Source organism: Mus caroli, unplaced genomic scaffold (assembly GCF_978045245.1).
Source record: "Mus caroli unplaced genomic scaffold, Mus_caroli_1 scaffold_11, whole genome shotgun sequence".
In the NCBI taxonomy this organism is placed as follows: domain Eukaryota; kingdom Metazoa; phylum Chordata; class Mammalia; order Rodentia; family Muridae; genus Mus; species Mus caroli.
In genome coordinates this window covers 109,700,547-109,725,743 of record NW_028227266.1, presented here as the reverse complement: position 1 = coordinate 109,725,743, position 25,197 = coordinate 109,700,547, and the positions used below count along the sequence as shown (strand labels likewise).

Here is a 25,197-nt window from a genome sequence, read left to right as displayed (position 1 = left end):
TCCACAGGAAGACTAGCAGCCTCAACTAACCCAGACCCCAGGGAGGTCCCAGAGACTGAACAACCAACCAGGCAACAATATATGGGCTGGTCTGAGGCCACACCCCACCCCAACACTGGCACATATATAGCAGAGGACTACCTGGCCTGGCATCAGTGTGAGAAGATGTGCCTAATCTGAGAGAGGGGGAGAGAGAGAGAGAGAGAGAGAGAGAGAGAGAGAGAGAGGGTCAAGGCCCCAGGGAGGGGGGATAAGGAAAGTGGAGCACTCTTTTGGAGGCAAGAGGAGGGGAAATGGGGTGAGGAACTGGGGGGAGCAGGAAAGGGGCAGTGGCTGGGATGTAAATAAATAAAATTAATTAAAAAAAAAGGTGGATGGTGACATTCCAGATTGTCCTCTGGCTTCCACATGCGTGTGCACACACACACATAAGCATTAGTGCAAGGAGTACACAGTCCTATGCAAACATCAGTGTAAGGAGTGCACACAGTCATGTGCAAACTTATGTTGAGGCATACATGGTCACCCATACGCATGCATGATCTGGGGCACACAGATGCACATGTACTGTGATCTCTATGTGAAGAAACCAGATCCCCTGGGGACAGAAACATCACGTGGTTGTCCCCAGACTCCAGGTCAATGGACATCATGCCTGAAACTTCAGGATAAAGGAAGGGCTGGACCGAGAATCTCCAAAAGCAAGTCCAAGTGTTCAGGCAAGTGGTCAGATGCAGGATTCCAGTATAAACTTTGAGGAGCAATGAGTGACACCTTATATGATGAGAAACTCAACACTACTTCATTTTATTTCTACCTAAAGTGACAGCAGGGAGTTAGGAGACCAGATGGTCTGAAGGCCCCCGGACCATGGCTCCGGGATGAGGCTTCCTGGGAAGGTCTGCTATTTGCTCGGTGTTTTCACTGGGTAAGAAAAGCACAGGCTTCCAGGAGTGCTGTGGGACACAGAAAGCAGGTCATTCAGACACAGATTTTCCCCCAAATCTATACTATTCAAACACAGTGTCCAAGCCCATGTCCTGCCATCGTGAGTCAGGGCTTGCCTCGTCTGTCCACATGTTTTCTACCACCTCTTCTAGCAACTGTGGCGCCCTGGGCCACAGCAACTTCCTGCTCTGACTTGAGGGTCATGTGACTCCACCTCTAAGTGAATCAGCTCACACCACTCAAGTTCACAAGACACTGGTCCTCTGGCTCCTGAACGGCGCACGATGAAGGCTGATCTGTTTGCTTACCCTTCATCCGCAAATACTGGCTGAGCACCTGCCTTGTGTGAGCCACTCCACCATGAGCTGGGAGAGCATGGGCAGACAGCTCTGTTCTCGGGCACATGGCCTCTGCACCAGTGCCTTCTGTTCACAGGTTCATCAATAGCCCTGGGTCACTCAGGGTGGACCACACCCACAATAGCCTGAGACGTTGCTCAATACAGGTTGTGGCTCCTCACCTCAGGTCCACCAGCACAGGGAACCTGACAATCCTTTTTTGTAGGCTGTGGTATCCTATGCATTGCTTGCTAACGACCCCAACCTCTACTGCCTGCTACCAGAAGCACCTACTAAACTGTGGTCATCAAAGATGTTTCTAGGCATGACCAAATGTCTGCTTTGGGGATAAAATTGTCCTAAGTTAAGAACAACTGACAAGGAGATTCTGGACCTGCTCCAACTCCTGGACCACAACATCTGCCATGCCTCTGCCTCTCGGAGTAGGGACCACCAGATGTGGGGATTCAAGGGGCTACTGTGCACAGGCTATTGGTGCATGGGGATGCTTAAGGATTGCAATCTGTATGTATGTGTGTATGTATATACGTATGTGTATATGTGTGTGTGTATATATGTAATGTGTATATGTGTGTGTATATATGTGTGTATATATATATATGTGTGTGTGTATGTATATATGTATAACAGGTATTTAAATTTTTTTTGAGATAGGGTTTTATGTACCCCAGGCTGGTTTCGATCTCCATATGTAGCCAAGGATGACTTTGAACATCTGGTTCTCTTGCTTCTACCTCTCGAGTTCTGGGGTTACAGGTGTGCACCACACAGTTTATGCCATGCTAGAGGCTGAACCCAGGGCTTTGCGCACGGGAGGCAAATAATCTACTAACTCTTCAGCCACTGTTCCCAACAGTTTTCAAGAATGAAATTATTATCAATAGACTTCCCTACATCTGAACGTATTGTGTCATGTGTGTGAACGCGTTGCCTGCACGGATGTCTGATGACTACATGCCGACCTGGTGCCTACAGGGGCCAGAAAAAGTGTCAGATTCCCTGGAACTGGAGTTACAGACAGCTTCGAGCTGCCAGATGGACAGTTGCTCTGGACTGAACCGGTGTCATCTGGAAGAGCAGTCGGTCTCTTACCCCCTGAGCCATCTCTTCGGCTCTACATTGTAAGGTTTTAAGAACTTGCACTTCTCCATGCATTTTGGCCTCCGAACCCGGAGCTTCTCCCATGTTGGTGGTCCCTGGCAGTTATATCTAGAACCCACTCACGGGAGCTGGAGCACTGCTTCAGGCGCTCGGTCGCTGTGACGTACTCCTTTCCCAGATACTTCTCCGATGTGGTTTTGCCGGGGATCTTGGCCAGACACTCGGTGTTGTCATTGAACAGAAGGTTTTTGGTTTTAGACTGGAACAGGCAAAACTCTCCTGGACACCTCGGTCCATTTCTCCCAAACTGACCCTGTGTCAAGAGAGTGGACTGTTCTGTGAGTAGTCAGAGAGAGTGGGGGGCAGGAATGATAAGGGTTCCTCCATTTTGGGTAAACAGCAGAGCTAAAAAGCAGCAGTGTTCTTTTCCCTGCCTGAGATGACTCTTCCCAGCACCGTGCTCCCAGTGCTGTGCTCCCCCTGGCAGCGTGCCCATTTTAGCCAGGGCTGGAGCCTCACACCACTTCTGACCTTGCCTCCCATATCTTTCCTTTTACTAAATCTGTTATCACTTCCTGCTGGTGATTAGAGTTCAGATGAAGATTTTTTGAGATTCTCCCTCAAAAGCTGATCATCTACAGCTGTCCAAAGGGGTAATTTGAAATTTCCCGTGTTTCTGTGAACTGGGCCACCGCAGGGCATTGAGCCTCTCTCGGCTGCAGTCCCTTCTCCTTACTCAGGGCTGTTGGCCTCAAAAGTGTACCAGAGCCAACATGCTGTGATAGGAAAATAGAAACTAGAACAGGGAACACTAGAACCCAGTCATCCCTAAATTCACAGATGTTGGGGCTCCGTACAAACACCAGGGCCAGCACTGTGTTTGAGGCAAGAAGGAAGTTTGGTTCAACACAACTCAGTAGCCAGTGTTAGGTCAAACTTCAAAACCCTGACACCGGGTAATCTGTTTCAGGCATATTTAAGCACAGTACAATTTAAGGGGGGAAAAAGTGTCCTGTGTATACAACAAAGCTTAAGACATGATTACATGAATAACTCTTGTAAGGAACAAGGCATCTTCCATAAAGATGGGTTCTATAAAACCAGGCTCCGGGGATAAGAGGCTCAAAGAGGCTCTTTGTTATAGACTGACTGAGGCAGGCATATAGTCTGGGATCCAGAGTGGCTGGGTCATACAGATAGTGCAGAAGTCGCCAGGCTGTTAACCTCGCCTGTTCCCAGGCTTCTTGGCAAAAACAGGTCATACATACATCTCTTCCTTGAAGAGACAATGCCACATGTTCAATATTCCTGCTTTTCCTAGTATTTAATCTGTGAGCACAAAGACCTCGTGTCTCCTGCACATGGAACGCACTCTGGATTTACTGCTTCACAGTCTCTGTCCTGGCCACTGTTCATCCCTCTCTCTGAGTCACTAGAGGAAGCAGCAGGAGGAAGAGGTCGGAAAGTTCAAGTCTGGGAGCAGAGAATCCAGGCAGAAGTCTAGTTGGTTCCTAGAAAGGCTCACAGCACGCAGCAAATGCTATCCCCATCGATCAAGCAGAAAGGCTAGAAAGAAAGGTCTGAGTGGATGAACCACCTCCCAGCAAGAGCCCGTGCAGTGAAGAGCATGCTGGGAGCCCTGCTGGTCCATACCTGTTGGTCAAGCAGCACCTGCTGAAGGACTTCCACCTTGTCTGTCCGAGACACTACAGCATGGTTTGGGGCTATGGCTAGGTGGCAGTTCTTAGCCTCAGTCACAGGCTTCCGGGTGTCATCAAGGCACAAAAGCTCAAAGTCCTTCAGCTTTAAGTTCCTAGCCCACTCTTCAGTGTTCTTCCCTGGTAAAAGACAGGTACCATTAGCCATAACTAGTCTGCTAGGTCAAGGTATGACTAGTTTGAAAGCTGTGGTGATGTCCAGGAGACAAAATGCAGCTTTATCCTTCACAAGCTATTCAGGCGGCAAATATGTCGAGCTTAGCCATAAGGGAAATTCTTATTTAATAAGAAGTTCATACATGGGGTAACATGGCTGATTCTCACAATTTTGCATTGATAAAGAAGCCAGCTACAAAGGGCCACAAATGATAGTTGCATTTATAAGAACAGACAAAGCCATGGGAACAGGAAGCAGATGTTGAAAAAGCAAAGACAGTGGGCTGCCAACAGATGGGGTTCTTCATGTTTTTCAAATGAGTGTTGTGGAGTTGGATGGTAGCGTTGGTGGTTTTACCATTCTGAGTGTGTTAGAGCCCACTCGATTGTACACAGACAATGGGTGGATTCTGAAATCCCCAAGTTGTATCCCAATCAAGCTGTTAAATGTTCTTTTAAGGGCTGAAGAGATGGCTCAGAGGTTAAGAGCTCTGGATGCTCTTCCAGAGGTCCTGAGTTCAATTCCCAGCAACCACATGGTGACTCACAACCATCTATAATGTGATCTGATGCCCTCTTCAGGCCTACAGGCAGAAAACTGTATGCAGAGTAAATAAGTAAATCTTTTTAAAAATGTTATTTTAAGTGTGTGTGTGTGTGTGTGTGTGTGTGTAGTGTGTATGTGTGTTGTATGTGTGCATGCACATATGTTCAGTTATGCTTGCCTGTGCAGTTATGTATGGTGGTTAGCAGTTGACTCTGGGTATCTTTCTCAATCGCTTCTTGGCTCTTTTTTTGAGACACAGTTTTCCACAGAACCCAGAGCTCACTGATTCAGCTAGACCAGAAGGCTCAGGATCCACCTATCTCCATTCCTGTCATCCTCAGAGCTGGGACTGCAGGCCCATGACACTCCTTCTGCCTGGAACTCACTCTGTAGACCAGGCTGGCCTCAAACTCAGAAATTCGCCTGTCTCTGCCTCCCAAGTGCGAACTCAAGTCTTAATGCTTGCATAACATGCACTTTACCCACTGATGTATCTTCCTGTCCCTTCCTTTTACAAAAGAGTTCCATTTATGCAATATATTTTCTAGTAGTTTCCAAAGAAAGAAAGCAGGTTGAGTTCCTTTTATTCAAAACGTTTGGAACCAGGACTACTTTTGCTTGAAATTTGTTCAAGTTTTTGAGCATTTGTATGTACATAATGAAATACTGTGGTCATGACAATGCAAAAATAAACAAAATATTCCATTATGTTTCATATGCAAATTGCAGGTGTCACCTGAAGGTCATATTGCCTAGTATTGCCAGAGTGACCACAGTCTGGCTCTGACTCATCAGATGAGGTCAAGTGTGCAGGATTCCCCCACATGTTAGATATCGTGTGGTGTGGGAAAACTTTCCAATCCTAGAGCATTTCCAAGCTCAGACTTTCGCAGACAGTCTTTTCCATCTCATTTCAGTACAACATGGAAAAAATGTGCAACTCCATGGGCTTATCAATAATAGGTCTAGTTAACTCCAATACACATAGGTAGTAAGTACCTGAGAGCCTTAAAGTTAAATTTGACATCAGTCTGATGATACTCAGGGAGTATCACGCACAGGCTGCCATGAGTTCCGGGTGTAAATGTGGCACACCTGCCTGTGCACACAAAGGCTGATTAGCCTAGCTCCTGCTTGACTCTCCTTCGTTGGGAAACGCCTCATCTCCCTCCCCTCCTGGGTTTCCTCTACTTAATACTGAGCATTTTGGTAGTGTGTGTAGTATGTATGTTTATGTACATGTGCATGTACATCTGTGTGAATGTGTGTATGTATATATGCATATATGTGTGTTTGTGTATATATCCATATAAGTGTGTATGTCTATATGAATGTGTGTATATCTGTATGTGTGTACCTGTGTGTGTGCATTGCTTCAAAACCACTGTGACACTACAGATGTTTCTATGCTGCCTTCAACAGTAGAGACTTGAGAGCTCAGCAACTGGTGTGGTTCATGCCTGTAATTTCCCAAACTCAGTTTGCCAAGAGAGGAAGACTTCCATGAGCTCAAGGACCATGTGAGGTACGTAGTAAGTTCAAGGTTGAGTTATAAAATGAGACTCTGCCTTGATAGATAGAGAGATAGAGAGATAGAGAGAGAAAGAAAGAGGGGGGGCAGGAAGATAGATTTAAAATATTTGAGAATTCTTTTAGTCAAAAGTCTGAAATAGTTACACCATCTTTCCAAAGACCAACCCCAAAATGAGGATATGTTAAGGGTGCTAAAGACTGCTCTGAAGGAGGAAGCGAAACATCTTCACATACCGTCAGTATTCTGCAAGACAGTGGAGTCCTTCAAAAATGCAACATTTCCTGCCTTCTCAGCCAGACACCTAAAATAGTTTCCAAAATAAATACACCACAAGGAAGAAACCATTAGAATTCTCATAAATATTTGTGACATGCATTCCAAAAACTAAAACATAAAAGTAAATATACACAAGTTGAAACTGTTTCCAGGAATTTAAGATTTAACACTGCAGATTGCAAGCATCTGGGTATCTTCTCTCCCTCTAAAACCCCAGTGAGGTGACACCATGAGATTTCTCTTTTTTTAACCCATAAACTTATAAAAGAGAAAGAGAAGGTAATGAAGACACCCTTTGGAATCTGGAAAGAAAATGGCTGAGCAGTCCTGGCCTAACTGAAGGAGGAAAGCTGTAACATAAGGCAGGGGTGGTAGCAGCTCTGATGAAAGTTAATGTGCAACCATGGGATGCCAGAAAGACTCAGCAACAGGAAATATAAGGCATCGCTGAGAATGGCTGAAAACAGAGCTTAATGCTCCCATCCCATGCAGCAACTCTCACCCCAACATCTGGGAGGTTGACCCTTAACACACACAGTATAGGGAAACAAACCCAATGGAAGTATAGGAAGACACAACCGAGAAGACGGGAGAGGGAGCTGGGTACAGCGGCTCATGCCAGTCATCCCAGGACTCTGGAAGCTGAGACAAGTGGATTGCTGTGTGAAGCAAGCCTGGGCTACAGGGTTAGATCTGTCTCAACATTCCCCGCCTCCAACCCCCATCCATAAAGGAGTAAACTGAAAAGTCTGTGTTCTGGAAGATGGAGTCAATCCCTACGCACCACCCAGGCTGGCTATTAGGGCTATCCCTCCCAAGAAATGGGCAGTGAGACTCTGATCATCAAGAGAGTCTGATGAGTCCAAGAAAACATCCGTAGACTCTGCTATTAGGATGCTCATGACAAATGGCACAAACCAAGAGCCCTGAAGTGGGGCCCAGCACCTCGCACTGGAAAACTGATGGAGAGCTGAGAGTCAGCTGCGGCACTCACCTGCCTCACTGGCAGACGGGCAAAGGCTGTCAGATGCCGGAAGGGAGAGCATGAAAAGGGATAGCAAAAGCATTGTACTCCCCAGATTCAGAGACGATAGAAGGGAGAGGATTACACTTAATGTCATTAAAGATGAGAAAGAAATGAGAAACATTCATGAAGCACATAAAAGAAGATTTTAAACAAAGGAATAATGGAAATACAAAGAATTGTTAGGAAGTTTCAAAAGAAAATAAATAGGTGCTGGAGAGATGGATCAATGGTTAAGAGCACTGGCTGCTCTTCCAGAGGACCTAGGTTCTATTCCCAGCACCCACATGGAGGCTCTCAACAATCCATCACTCCAGTTCCAGGGGCTCTGACTCCCTCTTCTTGACTCTGAGGGCACCAGGCATGTAGGTAGTATGCAGACACACATGCAAGCCAAACACGTTTAAAATAAATAAATATATATTTTTAAAAAGAAAATTAAAATAGTCTTCATCATTAAAAAAATGCTTTAAAATGACACAGGATTAAAAGATTCAACCAAGCAAATTTTGCAGAAACTAGAAGTGAAAATATGACTAATGGATATTAGGAACTCCGATCTCGGCCCACAAGAGTCTGGGATTTAAAACACAAGAGCATAAAAAGTATCAACAAGGGCTGGTGAGATGACTCAGTGGGTAAGAGCACCCGACTGCTCTTCCGAAGGTCCAGAGTTCAACTCCCAGCAACCACATGGTGGCTCACAACCATCCGTAATGAGATCTGGCGCCCTCTTCTGGAGTGTCTGAAGACAGCTTCAGTGTACTTACATATAATAAATAAATAAATCTTTAAAAAAAAAAGTATCAACAAAATAACAATTTCACCAAACTGAATAATTTATAGCCAATCATGTCTGCTAACTGCCCTCTCTAATAAAGCAGAGAGGACTCACATAGAGAAATGAAGCCTCAGAACACTAGGGAATCAAAACAGGGCTGAGGAGATAGCTCAGTGTGTAGAAGCTCTTGCCTCAGAGCCTGAGGAAGTAAGTTCCACTTCTCTGCACCGCCATGCCTGGCTAGGGACACACACTCTTGTGCCACATCCTTAGTATGAGAATGATGCTGGAGTAGTCATTGCAACACAAGCATCGATAAGATGAATCCAGGTGTCAGAAAAAGCCAAGTTTGTGGTTGAGTTATTGAGGGACGGGGACGGTGTGAGAGGGTAGGTTTTGTAGCATAACAGGAAGTCAGAAAAATACGTGAAACTTAAAAAAGTTAAGAACCAATAGTATATTCATGCTAGTTATTAATACAAGAATGAAACTTGTGCAGCCTCTGTGGACGTTTCTTAAGAACCTGAGACTGAAACTATCATCCGGTCCAACTATACCACACCTGGGTACAGGCCCAAAGAACTCTGTGTACTACCACAGAGATATTTGCATATCCGTGTTTATAGAAGCTCTATTCACCATAGTCAAGAAGTGGAAGCAGCCAAGATGTCCATCAACAGATGAATGGGTAGAGAAAATGTGCTACGAATTCACAATGGGAGTTTAAAGAAAAAGGAAATCATTATGCTTATAGAAAGTGAGTGAAACTGGAGATTATTATGTTCATAAGCCAAACTCAGACAAACAGTACATGTTTTCTTTCACATGTGGGGCCATAATGTAAAAGTATGTGTTTGTTTGTGTGTGTATGTGCAAGCATGTGTATGTGTGTGCATGTGTGTATATGTGTGTGTATGTGTGTGTATATATACATTTGTGTATGTATGTGTATATGTGAGTGTATGTGTGTGTGTTGTGTATGTATGTGTGTATGTGTGTATATGTGTGTGTATGTGTGTATATGTGTGTGTATGTGTGTATATGTGTATGTATGTGTGTATATGTATATGTACGTGTGTATGTGTGTGTATATGCATGTGTGTGAGGAAACCAGAACGAGGACTATGAGAGAGAAGGAGGAGAACATTTTGAAAGTATTTATTTATTTTTATGTTATGTGTATGAGTGTTTCTTAATGTTTGTGTGCCATATGAGGCCAGAGGAATGCTTTTGAGTCACCATGTGGATGCTGAGAACCAAGCCTGGGTCCTCTGCAAGAGAACCCAGGTCTAACTGCTGAGCCATCTCTCCATCCCTGGAAGGGAGAGATCTTAAGGAATCTGGGAACTAGAGAGAGTAAAGAACGCATGTAATAATGATGAGCTGGGGAGGAAAGAAGCAAGTGACAGAGTACAGGGGAGCAGATGGGAACCAAACACAATGTCACGTGAATTTGGAGACACCATGATGAAACCCAGCATGCTGTATGCTAACCTAAATGGGTTTTAGATAAAGATGTAAGAGAAAAGCAAGAGTCCTGGCTCCAGCTTTGGATTACTTTGTTACATAGTCCCCAGCCTAGATTCTAGATATAACTGAGCAGAAGACAAAACTTTTAGTGTAAACAGGAGCAAGGGTGTGCAGATGTTTCCAGAGAGAGAATCCCAGGCTGCAAGTCTGGGGGAACAGATCCCAGGATTCCCTTGGGTTCTTCTTACCAAACTTATCTATTTAAAAGGTGAATCAATCTATCAATCAATCAATAAGAGTGAATCATGCTATCATGCTGTAGGCTTTCTATATGTGAATCCTTTTGTTTGTTGGTTTGTTTTGAGGCAGGGTTTCTCTGTGTAGCCCTGGCTATCCTGGAACTCACTTTGTAGACCAGGCTGGCCTCGAACTCAGAAATCCGCCTGCCTCTGCCTCACAAGTGCTGGGATTAAAGGCATGTGCCACCAACGCCCGACTATGTGAATCCTTAAGGACATGTTTCATACACGTAAAAAGTCAGTATTTACAAATCATTTAGATACAGCCAAAAAAAAAAAAAACAGTCATTGTTTCACGGGAGCAAAATTATTGAATTTATATTTAAAAGCCCAAAGTCCAATTTGAATATTGTCATCTGAGGGTCTGTGACAACATCTAGTGTTAAAGGAAGGATGGAGGAAGGAGCCTCTGCATGAGCCTCATTCCCTACACAGGGCCGCGAGAATCAATACCCAAGTAAATGTGAGCTGTACAGTCATTGTGACCCATGCAGCACTGAGAAGGTATGGTAATGTAACTTTCTCTTTGTCACTTCTTTAAAAAAAGACCTATTATTATTTATGCGTGTACCTATATGTACATATGTGCACATGTGTTATTTATGTGTGTACCTGTATGTACATATGTGCACATGTGGGTACTCTGAACCTAAGAGGAGGACACTGAATCCCCTGGACCTGATTGGGATCCTGGAAACTGAACTCAGTTCTGTATGAAACAGCAAGCACACAGCGGCTGAATCATCTCTCCAGCCCCTTCAAGGCCAAAATCAAGGAGAAAACTAAAAACGTAAGATAATGGTGATCTGAGTGAGGGAGAAGGAAGGGTGGTGGTCACTAGAATCCTCTGAAATGCACTGAAACACTCTCTACCTGTTTGTTGACTTTGAGGGTGATAAAGCTGAGCCTTGCAGCCCTGTAAGCCCCGTGACCCGCTGTCCAACCTCTACTCTCTGGGGTGCTGGGTATGATAGGAGGCTCTTGCTTCTTCTGCCCCCATTGATCCTTGGCTCTTCTATGAGAGTGCCCCACCCCAACCACAGTGCCACTTGTTGAGAATGAAGGCTGAGGCCCTGGGCTGGTGGCACTCTGCCCCAGACTCACCTTAAAGCCCCAGTGTAGCCTTGGTATCTCTCTTTGCTGTTGGGGGCACACTTATTCTCACCATTCTCATCACCAATACACAGGGCACAAAGATTGGATTTGGGGTCAGCACCAGGGGCACAGCTTTGGCTAAAGAATTCATCTAGACAGAGGAAAGACGATAAGTTAGTGCTTCAGACCACAGTCGACACAAAGTCTTTACCCAGCAGATGGCATAGCATGATGTCAGCTCAGTACGTAGACAGCACAGTCAGGATACCTGTCACCCCAGAATGACATTCTACCACCAACCAAAGACCCACTGGCAATCAGAAAGGCTTCAGACTGTACAAATGGATAGGATATCAGGGCTGGTGTCTGGGAAGGCCTCACCTGCACAGATAGGCCTCTTGTTCCACAACTTGACTTCTTTTTATTTTTCAAAATCAGAAATAGAAACCCAGGATTCTCAATAGAAAGAAGGTGCCCAATGGCTGTTATGTCCCTGTGACTGGTACACCCATGGCACTAGGTAGGTCTAATGATTTGTGTTCAGGAGTGCTGGGTGCCAACTCTCTGGAAATTCTTAAAAGGCCTCAGGGTTTTGTTATTCTTTTTAAAGATTTATTTTATGTATGTGAGTACACTGTCGCTCTCTTCAGACATACCAAAGAGGGTATTAGATTCCATCAGATGGTCATGAGCCACCATGTGGTTGCTGGGAATTGAACTCAGGACCTCTGGTAGAGCAGTCAGTGCTCTTAACCACTGACCCATCTCTCCAGCCCAGGTATCAGGTTTTTATACATGTGAAAACATTTGAAAATGCCTGTTTTACTATATTCTTGCCTACATTAGAAATTCAAGCTAGGGCTGGTGAGATGGCTCAGTGGGGTAGGTGGGGTAGGCTCAGTAGGGCTGGTGAGATGGCTCAGCACCCGACTGCTCTTCCGAAGGTCTGGAGTTCAAATCCCAGCGACCACATGGTGGCTCACAACCATCTGTAATGAGATCTGACTCCCTCTTCTGGAGTGTCTGAAGACAGCTACAGTGTACTTACATATAATAAATAAATAAATAAATAAATAAATAAATAAATAAATAAATAAATAAATAGAAATTCAAGCTATCTTACTAGATTTACGATTACAACAAAACAAAACAAAAAAACCTAAACATCTGATTGTTAACAATTCAGCTAACTGCTAACTCATGCTGAGCATATCTTAATGTTTTAATTAAATGATATTGTGATCTGGGTCTCCCAGTGGGTGGGGTGGAATTGGAGAAGCTTAGGAAGTGTTCTGTGCGAAACATCCTGTGCACCCATGGTTCCATGAGGTGACCAGAAGGAGAACCTAATTATTCTAAAAGAGGCCTACAAGCGACAGCCAGTCAGCAACCGTCTTGCCCTCTCCCTCCCCTAAGGTTCCACAGCCTCAAGTCCTCACTCCCAGACCCAGGATGACCATCCCGTGAGACCATCCCATATGCTTACTAAATTTGCAGGATCTGGTCTGGTTAGCAAGCAGGCCCATGGGGATGTTCCAGCCTGCGGTCCTGTCCACGGCGGTGTGGCAGGACTTCTTGCCTCTCAGAGAGCTCCAGGTGAAGCCAGCATCTTCTCTTCTAACTGCTGCTACAGCAAGGTACCCTTGTGCAATGGATGACAGAGAGAACATCTTAGCTTCTAGGGTGCACATGAATTCAAGTACAGTGTTTCCAACCCAGGCTGGAAAAACAACAGGATTACATGACCATGGATCATCGGCCATTGTTAGGAAAAGGAAGGAAGGATGGAAGGAAGGAAGGAAGGAAGGAAGGAAGGAAGGAAGGAAGGAAGGAAGGAAGGAAAAGAAAGAGAACTTTAAAAAGGTGTTCTGTGTCAAGGGAATCTGTATTGTTAAATAAAATAATATGAAAAATTGATCCTCTAAGTGGTTACAGGAGACTGTCCTCAAGCAGGCCACATAGTATTGCTGAGTTATAAACCTTTACCCGGGGCAACAGACTCTGAACAATGAGATTGGTCTCAGCAATGCACAAATCACACACACAGGTAAGTGCTATGGTGGCCAGTAGATCTGCTTCATGAATGCTAAGGGCATGCACCCAAGGACCGCCAAGAACTGAGTGCAACCAGCCCAGCATGGTGAGGGAGTTAACATGGTTGCTGTACCCCTCCCAAGTCATCTGATAACCCAACTGAGGGCAAGTACCAAGGCTTCCACAGCTCAGCAAGCTCCGACTCGGGAGAGCAGCTGAGGCTAGTGCAGAGCCATGGGCTTGAGGAGGTGAGAAGCCCTGGTTCCAATCCAGCATCCGCAGCAGCGTAGTGCCAGTATGAGTGAGATCGGAGGCACTGGGACTCTCTGGGCCACTGTTCCCTCAAATGTACAGAATAGGGGAGCAACATTTCTCTTTCCACAGAAGCTTGCATCAAGAGTGACCACATGAAAGTCCCCCAGCAAGCATGAGGATGCATTCAGACATTAGTTGTAATTATTCCTCCATCAACCATTTTTATCTGTAATAACAGCAGGCTTGGCCTCTGTGTAACCACGGTTAGTGACCTTCTCCCTGCCTCCTCTCGAATGGTGACTTATTTTTGTCCCTGACTTACCTTCCACTGGTCTGTTCACACAATCCAAGCCATTGCTTTTGGAGGATTCTGAAGGGGCAAAGACAAGCAAAGCGTTACTGACAGCTCAGATTTCCTGAGAGGCCATAAACTTTCAAATGCCCACAATACGACAAGATCAAACTCAAAGGGAACGCCTCGGTATATCAATGCAGCAGAAATAAATACACATTTTCATCACAGACGTGGTCGTGGATGGCCGTAGCCGTATCTTTCACAATAACCACCAGATGGAAATCACTGAAACACCCATCCATGAAGACAATGAGAAGCACGGCGATCCGGTCACACAATAGAACGTTATGCAGCCAGGAGACTGGATAATAAGAAGCCACACGTTTGTGTGGGTGGATGTCACAAAAATAATGCTGAGCAAGGCACAGCAGGCATCAAATGCTCACTTCTTTTTCCATTAACTTAAAGGAGAGGCAAGGCGAGCTATGTCTTTGGAAGTCAGGAGAGTCGCTGCCTTTTGGAAGTATGGTGACAGCAGGGCACAGGGTGACTTCTGGGGATGGCTGACCCTTCATCTGGGTGCCAGTACATTTATGCTATCAGTGTATTCATGCTAGTAGCACATGCATGTTGTCAATATGTACCTGTTGTCAGCACATGCATGCTCTGTGTGTGCAACATATATATTAATAAATACATATTTATAATGATGTGTAATATATACATAATGTCAGGTGCACATGGCCTGTGTGTGCGTGCATAGAGGGCTGCATACAGTTTGTGGGAGTTGGTTCCTTCCACCATGTGGGTCTTAGGCATCAAACTTAGGTCAACAGGCTTGGCAGCCGTTGTCACCTGTACCAGCTGAGCCATCTCACCATTCCCAAAGATGTCTTTGTTTTTGTTTTAATCAAGAAGTAAACAACCATGATTTGTCAATCTGAGGGGATGGGGTGAAGTGGGTGTCATGGCCCCTTTCATTTATTCCTTCTTCTGATTCTGTCTCCATCTTCTCCAAGATCTAGTGAATGGGGTAACACCTCTCTACTCCCAAGTCAACCTCATATGGCATGGCCTGGAAAGGTCATCAACTCCACTTACTCTGGTTCTCTGCCAAGACTGGAACTAAACCGCACTTGCCCGCAGTGTAGATATAGCCTCCATCCAGGCTCATGGCATCAGCATCTCCCTTCTGCAGAGACAGAGCCAGTCACACACACCACACAAAGATGCTGTCTTCGGAGCTCTCAGGGATGGCCTCAAGACAGGTGTTGTTTGCACGTAACACCCCGAGGAAATACCACATGGACTCAGTCCTCTGCCGGTCTCACTGTCTTAGGGCTGTCACCCACACACCTGAGACACTAACTCTGTCTTCTGAGCAGAACTCTTCCTGTACCCTAGCACTCCTGGCACTCCTTTCTGAACCAGCCTCCCTCACAGAAGACATGCTGAGAAAAGCTGCTTTCAGCTAACTTCTGCTTCTTAGCACAACACTCAAAGTGGTACCCAGAGATTGGGTATCAAGTTGACTCATGAGAATGAACAAGCCACACCCCACGCAGAAACACGAGTTTATCAGGACTGCACACTCCTTTGCCCAGTCAGCACTGCTATACAAGGGCGTTAAAAATGATGAGAGGGGACAAGAGATTTGGTTCAGCGGCCAAGAGCGTCCATTGCTCTTTCGGGGAACCTGAGTTCAGTTCCAGCACCAACATGGCAGCTCCAACTGTCTCTAACTCTACTTCTGGAGGATCCAACACCCTCTTCTGGCACCTGCATGCATGTGGCTCCCATACACGCTCAGACACTCACACATATACATAAAATAAAATAAGCGTTTAAAACTGTTTCCCGAGATTAACACTGATGTGGGGAAGTCTCCATGGTATACTGCTTATTTGAACGAGGGATCAAAAGAAAATAACCCAGCCGGGCGTGGTGGCACACGCCTTTAATCCCAGCACTCGGGAGGCAGAGGCAGGTGGATTTCTGAGTTCGAGGCCAGCCTGGTCTACAGAGTGAGTTCCAGGACAGCCAGGGCTATACAGAGAAACCCTGTCTCGAAAAACCAAAAAAAAAAAAAAAAGAGAGAGAGAGAGAATAACCCGTACAATCCAGAATTGCTCGGGCTACATGGACAGAGAAACCTGGGGTGGGGAATTTCAAAACTCTCACTGTAAATATTTCTATAGGAAGTTGCATGCAGAGGTGTGTGTGTGGGAGAGGGGAAGAGAGAGAGATGCTAAAATTGTTCCATATTTTCCAAATGAACCTATTAACCCTAAATTGTACTTTTACTGGAAAGGGCAGAAATTCCACAACAAATTGGTTTTCAAACCTAGAAGCTGCTCCTTCATGCAACACATGTGCACGAGTGGTCCCGAGCCCACCCTCTCTTTTGGGTGTTCCTTCTTCACAGTGGCCTCTCGGGTGACCAACCTCACTATAAGTAGATGACCATGGTCCATGCCCTCTAAGAAGCCCATCACCCACAGCACGTGTGACCCGGGATCCCTACCATGATTGCGACAATGCAGTCCTCTGTGGTGGGGAATGAGACGCAGGTGACCCTGCCTCCGCTTGCTCTGTTCCACTGATCACACTTGCGCTTCTCCTCACTGCCCACGGCACACCATGTGACTCGGGCCTTTGAGGCTATCACATCCTGCTGCTCTGTGGGGAAGGACAGTGGTGAGGAACACTCAGGCGCTGCCTCACTCACACCTCTGCCCTCCTTGGGGATCCAAGTTCCTGCCCAGATCTTCTGAGACCGAGGAATCTGTGTGAGACCTTCTCTTCCCCCCTCATCATAGCCCTCAAACTGGATTTGGCCTGAAGCTTTCTGTTTCTCCTTCTGCTCTTTCAGAGGGCTTCCCTGGCTTCTAATTCATACATCAGTCCTTGGTGTAATGAGTGGAGTGCCTAATGTTCTGTCCCTCAGAATAAAAGCTTCATGATATGGAAACTAGTGTATACCCCAAAGGCTGGCTTAGAGGACCTTAACTGAGCCTGACCACCCACCCTTAAGGCCCACAGTCACCAGCAGATGTCACAGTACAGTCTCCTGGTTCACTCAGACTCCCTCTCTAAGTCCTCCCAAGTAGGATAAATATAGCCAAATTCGTCATCTCTACAGCCCATTGTAATCTCTTCAGCCAAGTTCGAATCCCAGCACAGAAGAGGGGCTTCACCTAGCCTCTGGAGTAATCTCCCTAGATTCTTTTCTTAGCCCATGCCTCTCTTTCTCGCTTAATAAGAGGCCTTGGGATCCTGGCATACACAGAGGAATATGGAAGCATTAATCCAGTGTCTGGGACTTTCTTTGAAGACATTTTTCACAATGGTCTTGACTTGATTGACAGACAGTATGTACGTCAGCCCCACCAGTAGCGGAGAGACCCTCCCAGAGCAGAGGTCACCCACGGTTCACTGCTGGCTCAGTACTCTTGGGTTCCTGCCTGGGGTCCACTTACTTTTATTCAGGTTCTGTATGGATGTGGTGTAGCTGAAGGTCAGGTAGAGCCCTACATCTACCCTCTTGGGAACCCTCACAAAGCCAATGGCAGACTCCTTGAACAGCAGGTCCTTCTGTCCCGAGGGGGAGGCAAAGAGCTGGAATCCCGATGCTTGTTTTTTTCCAAACTTCTCCTGTTTAAGGAAAGAAAATAGAATTATGGTCACCAGCAGTAGGCAGGAAGGAATCGAAACCCAGTGTGGGAAACAGCTACTTGGCATCTGGGGACAATTCAAATGGAACTGATATCCCAGCTCCCAGGGACTCTGCTCATTGCAGAGACATGAGCTCAACGATAACTTACCTCATCAGAAAACTGTTTTGTCCCAAGGTCCTTAGGGGACCTAAGAATAGCATCCGGTACCCACCCCTGCCTCTGCGGGAGCCCAGGAAAACCTGCGAGAGGCTGACACTGAAGAAGGTTCCTCTGTCTCTGCTGTCCAAGGGCGAGTCAGGGCCCATGGTCCTTAAACTATCGAACTCTCTCAACTGCTGAAGTTAGGGAAAGAGAGGCTCTCCCCACCCCTAAACCTAAGCAGGCAAGGGGTCTGTGCACATGTAGCTATACCTGTGACTGGCGGAGAAGCTCCCAGATGGCCTCTTCTTTGTCATTCGTGCTTCGGGATACGACAGCATGTGAAGGGACTTGGGCCAGGTGGCACTCCTTGTATTCTGTCACCGGCTTCCAGGTGTTGTCTGGGCAGAGCAGCTTGTACTGGTCCCTTTCGGCTTTATTTGGTAACTCCTCTGGGAGGAAGGGAAACGTGTGAAGATGAGCAATCTTCCTGAGCACTCAAAAAGGTAAAGCCGAAAGGAGGGAGGACTGTGTGTGGCAGAAAGGAGGACGGCCGTGCCTGGCTGTCTGTCATTAGACTGACAGAAATGTTAAATATGGTAGACATGTTCCATGGATCGTTCTTCTACTGTCAGAACCACGGAGTTACCCATGTTATAAAACCACGGATCAATCTTGGACCCTCAACGCTGAGTGGAAAGCCCTGGGCTCACGCTGCTTCTAGTGCTCAGTAAAAGCTGTGTGAACTCAGAATCCAGAGACACAAGCCAGTGAAGTTTGTGGTGCAAAGGCGTGTACAACTGGGCAAGCACATGACGAACTCCCTGGTGAGAGTGTCTGAGAGGGGAAGGAGAAGGGGGTAGGAGTGGGAGATTTCAGAGCATAAGGTAGGGGCTGGAGAGGTTGCTCAGTGGTTACTCTCACAGAAAACCTGAGTTCAATTCCCAGCACCCACATAGCAGCTCACAACTACCTGTAACTCCAGTACCAAGGGATCTGACACCCTCTTCTGGTCTCCTTGAGTATCAGGCACATGTGTGGTGCACAGACATACATGCAGGCAAAACACCCATGCCTGTAAAATCATAATTAATCTTAAAGTATTTTTTTAAAAGAAAAACCTAAAAGAAGAGTTGGACCTAGTAGGCAACTTGATCACAACTGGGGAATCTGGTGACCTGCACATCACAGTTAAAGCACTTAAGAGGCGGCCACACCCACAGCCTCACCCTTGCCCTTACCAAATACTGTGCTTCCTCTGGTAAAAGCCACATCTCCAGCGTTGTCTCTCAGACACCTGTGAAATGAGAAGAACGCAGTTAAAGATGAGGTGTCCCCGGCAGTGGGGCTCTTTCTCTCCATGCTGAGTGGGCAAATGTGCTAGGGCCAGCAAGAACCTAGGGAAGTCACTCCACAAAAGTGCCTGAGCTCCAGGAAAGGACTGGAGAGGAGGTACTGAGCCTAGGCAACAGCGTAGAGGCCAGAGGAGGAAGTCAGACAGAGGTCACCCTCTCCTACTCGAGAGAGAGGCCTGAGTTGGACTAAATATCAAGGTCACAATGGCTGCCCCACCCAGATGGGATGAAGGCAGGGAGGAAGTTAGCAGGATAACCCAAAAGAATAGGAGAGCAAAATCAGGCGTGAGGTGATCAGAGCGGCCATAACCAGGTTAGCTTCCATCAAAGTGATATAGACTTTGGGGACTTGTTGGGCCTCTAAGGGGCTGGAGAAGGACATGTAGTAGGGAGGCCAACTGCTTCTTAGGCTTGGGTTCTCCATCTGCACATCAGTAGGACCAAATCTCCATCCCGCACCCTGGCCTGAAGCTGTGCGACCATGGGCCATGGGGGAGGAAAGAATGGTGTCGCTCACCTCAAGGCTCCAGCATAACCTGAGTATGGTTCCTCGGGGGACGAGGCACATTTGTTGGCTCCTGTCCCTGCACACAAGCTACACAGGTTGGGGAATCTATCCTTTTGGGCACCGGGAACACAGCTCTTTGAGAAGAACTTGGATACCGCTGTCAAACACAGAGAAGTGGGCCACATAGGATGAGCCTATCCCAGCCACTGCAGTCCTGTCTCCCAGGAGCAGCTACCCCTCCACCCTCCATGGACCAAGAGCCCACTCCTCTGCCAGGCAGAACAGGACAGAGCTGAGTGAGCTTCGGAATGCAGACGTGCATCTTTGCCCAGAGAACAGCTACTGGCAGCTCCCGGAGTTGTTGGTGTGATGGCCCCTGCTTCTACTTGATTATACTCCCTCTGCCCAACCTTGGACTCATCCCATATGGAAAGCCATCCCAAAGTGGCTTGTGTCTACAGTGAGACTAAAAACTCCCAGCTTGGACCATTCAGGATCTCTCCCCCCTCCCTCACAAGCCATTTTACCTTCCTCAAGGGATGCAGGTGGTCCATTCCAATTCAGGTATGAACGAAGTGTCCCTATAGGGATTTTCCACCCCGCACTCCTGCCAAAGCCTGTGTGGCAGGACCTCAAGCCTTGGAGTTGGTTCAAATGAACGTTACTGCTGTTCTTCACCACTGCTACAGCATAGTAGTGAGTCCGGGGCTCTGCAAAGGAACAGAGGCACTAGACAGGGCTTAGCCCAGATGAGAGGGCGATGAAGAATCCACTCCGCCCAAGCTGCTGTGGCAAGGAGACCCAAGCACCAGGAGGACCTGTCATCCAGAGTCCAGAGACTCCGTTCCCCAGTGCGAGACACTGACTAGGTTTGCTCGTCCACTCCCACTCCACAGAAACCATTCCATAACCACAACACAGTCACGAGGTTTCAGAGTCCACAGAAAAAGAACTCACGCTCTTTGGTCCCGTAGACTTCAGCTGCCACAGGTCGCAGTTTGTAGGGGGCCTTCCCTGCATCGAACATAGTGCCACCATCAAGAGTCATGGCATCAGCTCTGTTTGTCTGAAAGAAAATGGGTCCAGAAATGCTTCAGGAGAAAAGATTTCAGGGCTTCCGAATGACTTAGCCCTTCGTATGTTCATATGTCCTACCTAGAAGATGACAACAGCACAGGTCAGGGGTCATTCGCTGTGAGCAATAAGCACCCCCAGGGCTTTAACTCCTGAAGTTGTGTGTGACCCCTACGTATGCCTGTCCACTTCAGTTACTCTTGGTCCCACTGTCACAATCTTCTGTATTTAAAGCTTTTTGATCCACATACTTTATCACCTATTTTGCCTTCATGTGTATTTTCAGTCTTGTAGATGTGCGCTGTGTGTGTGTGTGTGTGTGTGTGTGTGTGTGTGTGTGTGTGTGCTCACACACTGGAGTACATGAACGTGTGGAGGCCAGAGCTCGACTTCTGGTGTCTTCCTCCATCTCTTTCTGGCTTATGTTTTGAGACAAAGTCTTTTGCCAAACCTGGAGCTCACCAGTTTGTTTAGACCTCCAGTCTCTACTTCCTAGACCCAGAGTCCAAGTGGGAAATCTACTATCTCTAGGTTTTACATAGGTGCTGGAGAGCAAACAAGTGTCTTTTTAATGTCTGGAGTCCTGGCCATCCCTACACAACAGTTAGGATATGGCATCTAGGGCTGCACCAGGCTTATTTCTCAAGGGATTAGAGACATTACACATTCATCAAATTAGGCTTTTAAAAAAATAGTTCCTATGAACAATTTGAAATAAGACCCCAGTTACCCCTTAAGAGGCCTGTCATTTGTCTTTCTTTAGATATCAAGAGACACCGGTTTCTGTGAGCAAGGACTGTTCTTAACTGACTGGTGCCCAGGAAGTGAAGCAGAGGGACCAGAGACTTGAACTTGTGGTTGGACTGTGCACCTCTCCTGCTTTCCTCCACTCGGGTTGGAGCGCTAGCTTACCACAATGGCCTGGATGCACTGGCGGGTGGAGGATTTCTTGACACAACTGAGCGGCGGGCCACCCACTTTTCTCATCTCGTTCTGCCACCTTAAACATTTTTCTTCCTCAGAATTTGACACAGCACACCATCGAACAGTTGTTGCCTTAGCTAGACAGAGTCCTGGGAGAAAGACAGAATGGAGTCCAGCAGTGCTCGTGGGGAAGACCTCCCCAATGTCCGATGGCATTCTGTAGACTGCCCGTGGTCACTGCCCCACTTCCCTCCGTGTTACGTGGTCTTGTTCAGCCGCTGTACTCTAGTTAAGCTAAGCTGCTGGACCACAGAGGGATGAGACTCAGATACCCACCCCACCCCCAAAGATGATCCACTCCAAAGATCATTTTATTGACCTCCATCAGCCTTGTCCTAGATGAACCTGGCAGGGAAGCAGGGAAATGGCGTGGCTCATGTTTTACTTATGTGCACACTGGATCTTAATGTTGCAAACATGGAAACCTTCTTACATTGCTGAGACTGTAAAACGATGTAGCCACTTTGGGAAACAGGTTGGCAATTGCTCATAGAAATAAAAACATAAATCTGCTTAAAGAGCTAGCATTAATATTCATAGTAGCATTACTTAGATAGGAAAAAGGTCTCAAAATAACAACAACAAAAAAACCCAACTAACTACATAAATCCCAAACACTGGTGAATAGGAATGGCTGAAGAAAATGCAGTACATCCATTCAATGGTATATTCTTCAATTATAAAAAAAAAATACACATACATATAACATGACTAGATGAAGGAAGCCAAGTCCAAGACAAAATATTGGATAACTCCATTTTTTTTTTTGAGTCTCTACGTAGCCTTGGCTATCCTGGAACTCACTATGTAGAGCAGGCTGACCTTGAACTCACAGAGATCTGCCTGCCTCTGCCTCTGCCTCTGCCTCTGCCTCTGCCTCTGCCTCTGCCTCTGCCTCTGCCTCTGCCTCTGCCTCTGCCTCTGCCTCTGCCTCTGCCTCTGCCTCTGCCTCTGCCTCTGCCTCTGCCTCTGCCTCTGCCTCTGCCTCTGCTTCCCAAGTGCTAGAATCAAAGGTGTGCACTACCACACTCGACCAGAAAAGATAAATTTATAGATAGAAAGTTGGTAGTTCCATTGAGTGAGTTCTGGGACTAGGACTTCTGTCTTCAGTCTTGGTAACAAGCACCTTTACTCACTGGGTCACCTCATCTATCCTTCAGTGTGATTTTTGTCAATACCCCCATAGTTCTAGGCATTGTGTAGTTTTACCAAGTTATATGACTTTCCAGCTAAGTTGTGTTGACTCTAGAATTTGAACCTAGGCAGTTGGGCACCAGCACCACTGGCCACTGAGCTAGCCTGCCTGTATAGGATGCCTGGGTTAGATGTGGAGTCCAGCAGCAGGAGGACTAAGAAAGGGCATAGAGTCAAACATGGAGGGTCCCCAGTGTTGGTACAAAGAAGCCTTCTTGGGAGGCAGTGAAGCTGTGACTCACAGGAACTGGATGGAGATGGGAGTGCTGCCTTAGGAAAGAGCAGAGTGGACTGGCAGCTAGTGACCAAGCAAAGGAGATGTGGCTAGAGAATCTATGAGAGAAAGGATGCTCTGTGTGCACACTGGGACCGGAGAGGGGCAGGAAGAGGTGGAAGAGTTGGTATAGCTGGATAATGGGTGAGCTCTGGAGATGAAAGGAGCCCACAAAGAGGGGAGCCACATCTCAAGGCAAGGAATGCATAAGGAAGGCAAGAAGCCAAGCTGGGAGCTCCTTTCCGCTGCTGGGAGGTGTAACCAGGGTGACTGAAAGACCAAGTGCTATGCCAAGCTCCTCAATGTCCCATCCTGCAAATGCCAGTGCTACATACAGCACACACTCCCTCCCCAGCCCCTGCAGCACCCCTCTGCTGTGCTAAGGCTCTCCACAGCCACCGTTCCCTGAAGCGGGCAGGCATTCCCTCAGTAGCCAGAGATTTCCCTGGAACTGGGACTGGGTACCACTGTGGCAGACAAGTACTCTCTGAAGCAGGTCTGAGTCCGCCCAGTTTTAAAATAAAGAAATCAAGGGTCAGAAAGGTAACGCAGTCACACAGTCCTTGCAAAAGCTAGTGTCTAAACTCAGATGCTCTGTGTGTCTTAAGCAAACATCTCACCCTCTCTGAGCCCAACAGTCTTCCCTAGATAACAGAAGAGTGCATTTAGTGCCCAGCTTCCCAGCAGGTGACCTCCCACCCCTCCCTACCCCTGGGCACCTGCACTTACCAAGGGCCTCAAGAAATATCAAGGAAGGGATGAGCAGCCTCATGTCTGTGGTCTTGGGAGACCTAGAGGACAAGCCTGGCTTCTGCCCTCTCCCCGGGGCCCTTTATCTGTGCTGGGTGACCTCACAGGGCTGGCCCCACCCTATTGCCCAATAGGCCTGCCTTCCAGCCCCATTGCCCTCAACCAGGTGTGCTAGTTCTTAGAGGCCAGGTTCCTGGAGCCCAGAAGGAGGAAACAGGGACTCCAGTCCCCCCTACACGGGCACTGCTGGTACAGGAAACCAAGTGATTTCCTTAATCTCCACCCAGCTTCTGCCGGATCATCCAGAGTCACAGTCCCCAAGTCTTATCCTTTCTTCTAGAGGTGGGACATGGGGTAGGGGGTCTATATTTGTGGGTTACCTTGACCTGTGACATGGAGCAAGCAAATCCCCTTCCTCCTTGGCTAGACAAAGAGTGGTGGATTCTAAAGAAGAGGCAGCTGCTCAGGCCTGGCCACAGCAGCAGCCCAGTGACAGCCGCAGGGAGAGCGGAGTCAGCCTAGAGTTGCACACAGGGTTCCTGTGGGGTCCACACTGCCTTGAAACCCACCATACAGCCCCCGAAAATAACCTAGGATCTCAGAAAGGAATGCCACCCAGGGTTGACCTGTGTCCCTTCATTTGCTAGCGAGGAAGAGGCCCTGACAATTGATTTCTTTTTCTCCTTTCTTTCATTCCTTCCTCCATCTCTTTTTTCCTCTTCCTTTGTGTGACTGTGTCTGTGTCTGTGTCGTCTGTGTCTGTGTCTGTCTATCTGTGACAGTGTCTATTTTTGTGTCTGTGTGTTTGTGTGTGTGAGTCTGTGTGTGTATGTGCATGTGTGTGTGTGTATGTGTGTGTGTAAGAGAGAGAGATTGTGTGTGTGTGTACATGTCTGGTATAGAAATGAGAACTTCTTTTTAATGAATGTCTTAAAAGTCATATTATGATATTATGAGCCGGGCGGTGGTGGCGCATGCCTTTAATTCCAGCACTTGGGAGACAGAGGCAGGCAGATTTCTGAGTTCCAGGCCAGCCTGGTCTACAGAGTAAGTTCCAGGACAGCCAGGGCTACACAGAAAAACCCTGTCAAAAAAATAAAAGCCATTTTAATGATATATTAATTTGAAATTATTTATATGTGTATGTTTAGGGGTGATGGTGGGGGTATGTGCACATGAGTGCAGCTACCCATGGAGGCCAGAGGTTCAGACACCCCATATCTGGAGCTGGAGCTGGAGGTACAGGCAGTGATGAATGAGCCTTGCAACACAGTGCTGGGAGCTGAAGTCTAGTGCTCTGCAGGAGCAGTGTGCATCCTTAACCCCTGAGCCACCTCTCCAGCTCCCATGA

General features: G+C 47.1%; 1 protein-coding gene across 1 annotated transcript; it reads right to left on the bottom strand.

Moving 5' to 3' along the window:
* Positions 1-775: 775 nt before the first annotated feature.
* Ltf (lactotransferrin) lies at positions 776-24,006 on the bottom strand. The gene is made up of 17 exons (XM_021172080.2): positions 23,826-24,006; positions 21,557-21,717; positions 20,528-20,636; positions 20,098-20,280; positions 19,580-19,727; positions 18,949-19,004; positions 17,981-18,159; positions 17,372-17,546; positions 16,417-16,571; positions 14,994-15,084; positions 13,920-13,967; positions 12,795-12,950; positions 11,318-11,459; positions 6,597-6,664; positions 4,062-4,246; positions 2,532-2,721; positions 776-956 (listed from the first exon to the last, which is right to left on the bottom strand). Exons 1-17 carry the CDS (start codon positions 23,866-23,868, stop codon positions 922-924), a joined length of 2,124 nt encoding a protein of 707 aa, XP_021027739.1. The 5' UTR covers positions 23,869-24,006; the 3' UTR covers positions 776-921.
* Between the last annotated feature and the right edge of the window lie 1,191 nt (positions 24,007-25,197).

Bases quoted from the DNA above. Each gene is read 5' to 3' on its own strand.
- Ltf (XM_021172080.2), bottom strand. From the start codon at position 23,868: ATGAGGCTGCTCATCCCTTCCTTGATATTTCTTGAGGCCCTTG. The intron at 16,572-17,371 runs GTAAGTGGACCC...CCTTCCCCACAG, and splicing joins CATACAGAACCTGAATAAAA to AGCAGCAGGATGTGATAGCC. The intron at 6,665-11,317 runs GTGAGTCTGGGG...AAACTATTTTAG, and splicing joins GGCTACACTGGGGCTTTAAG to GTGTCTGGCTGAGAAGGCAG.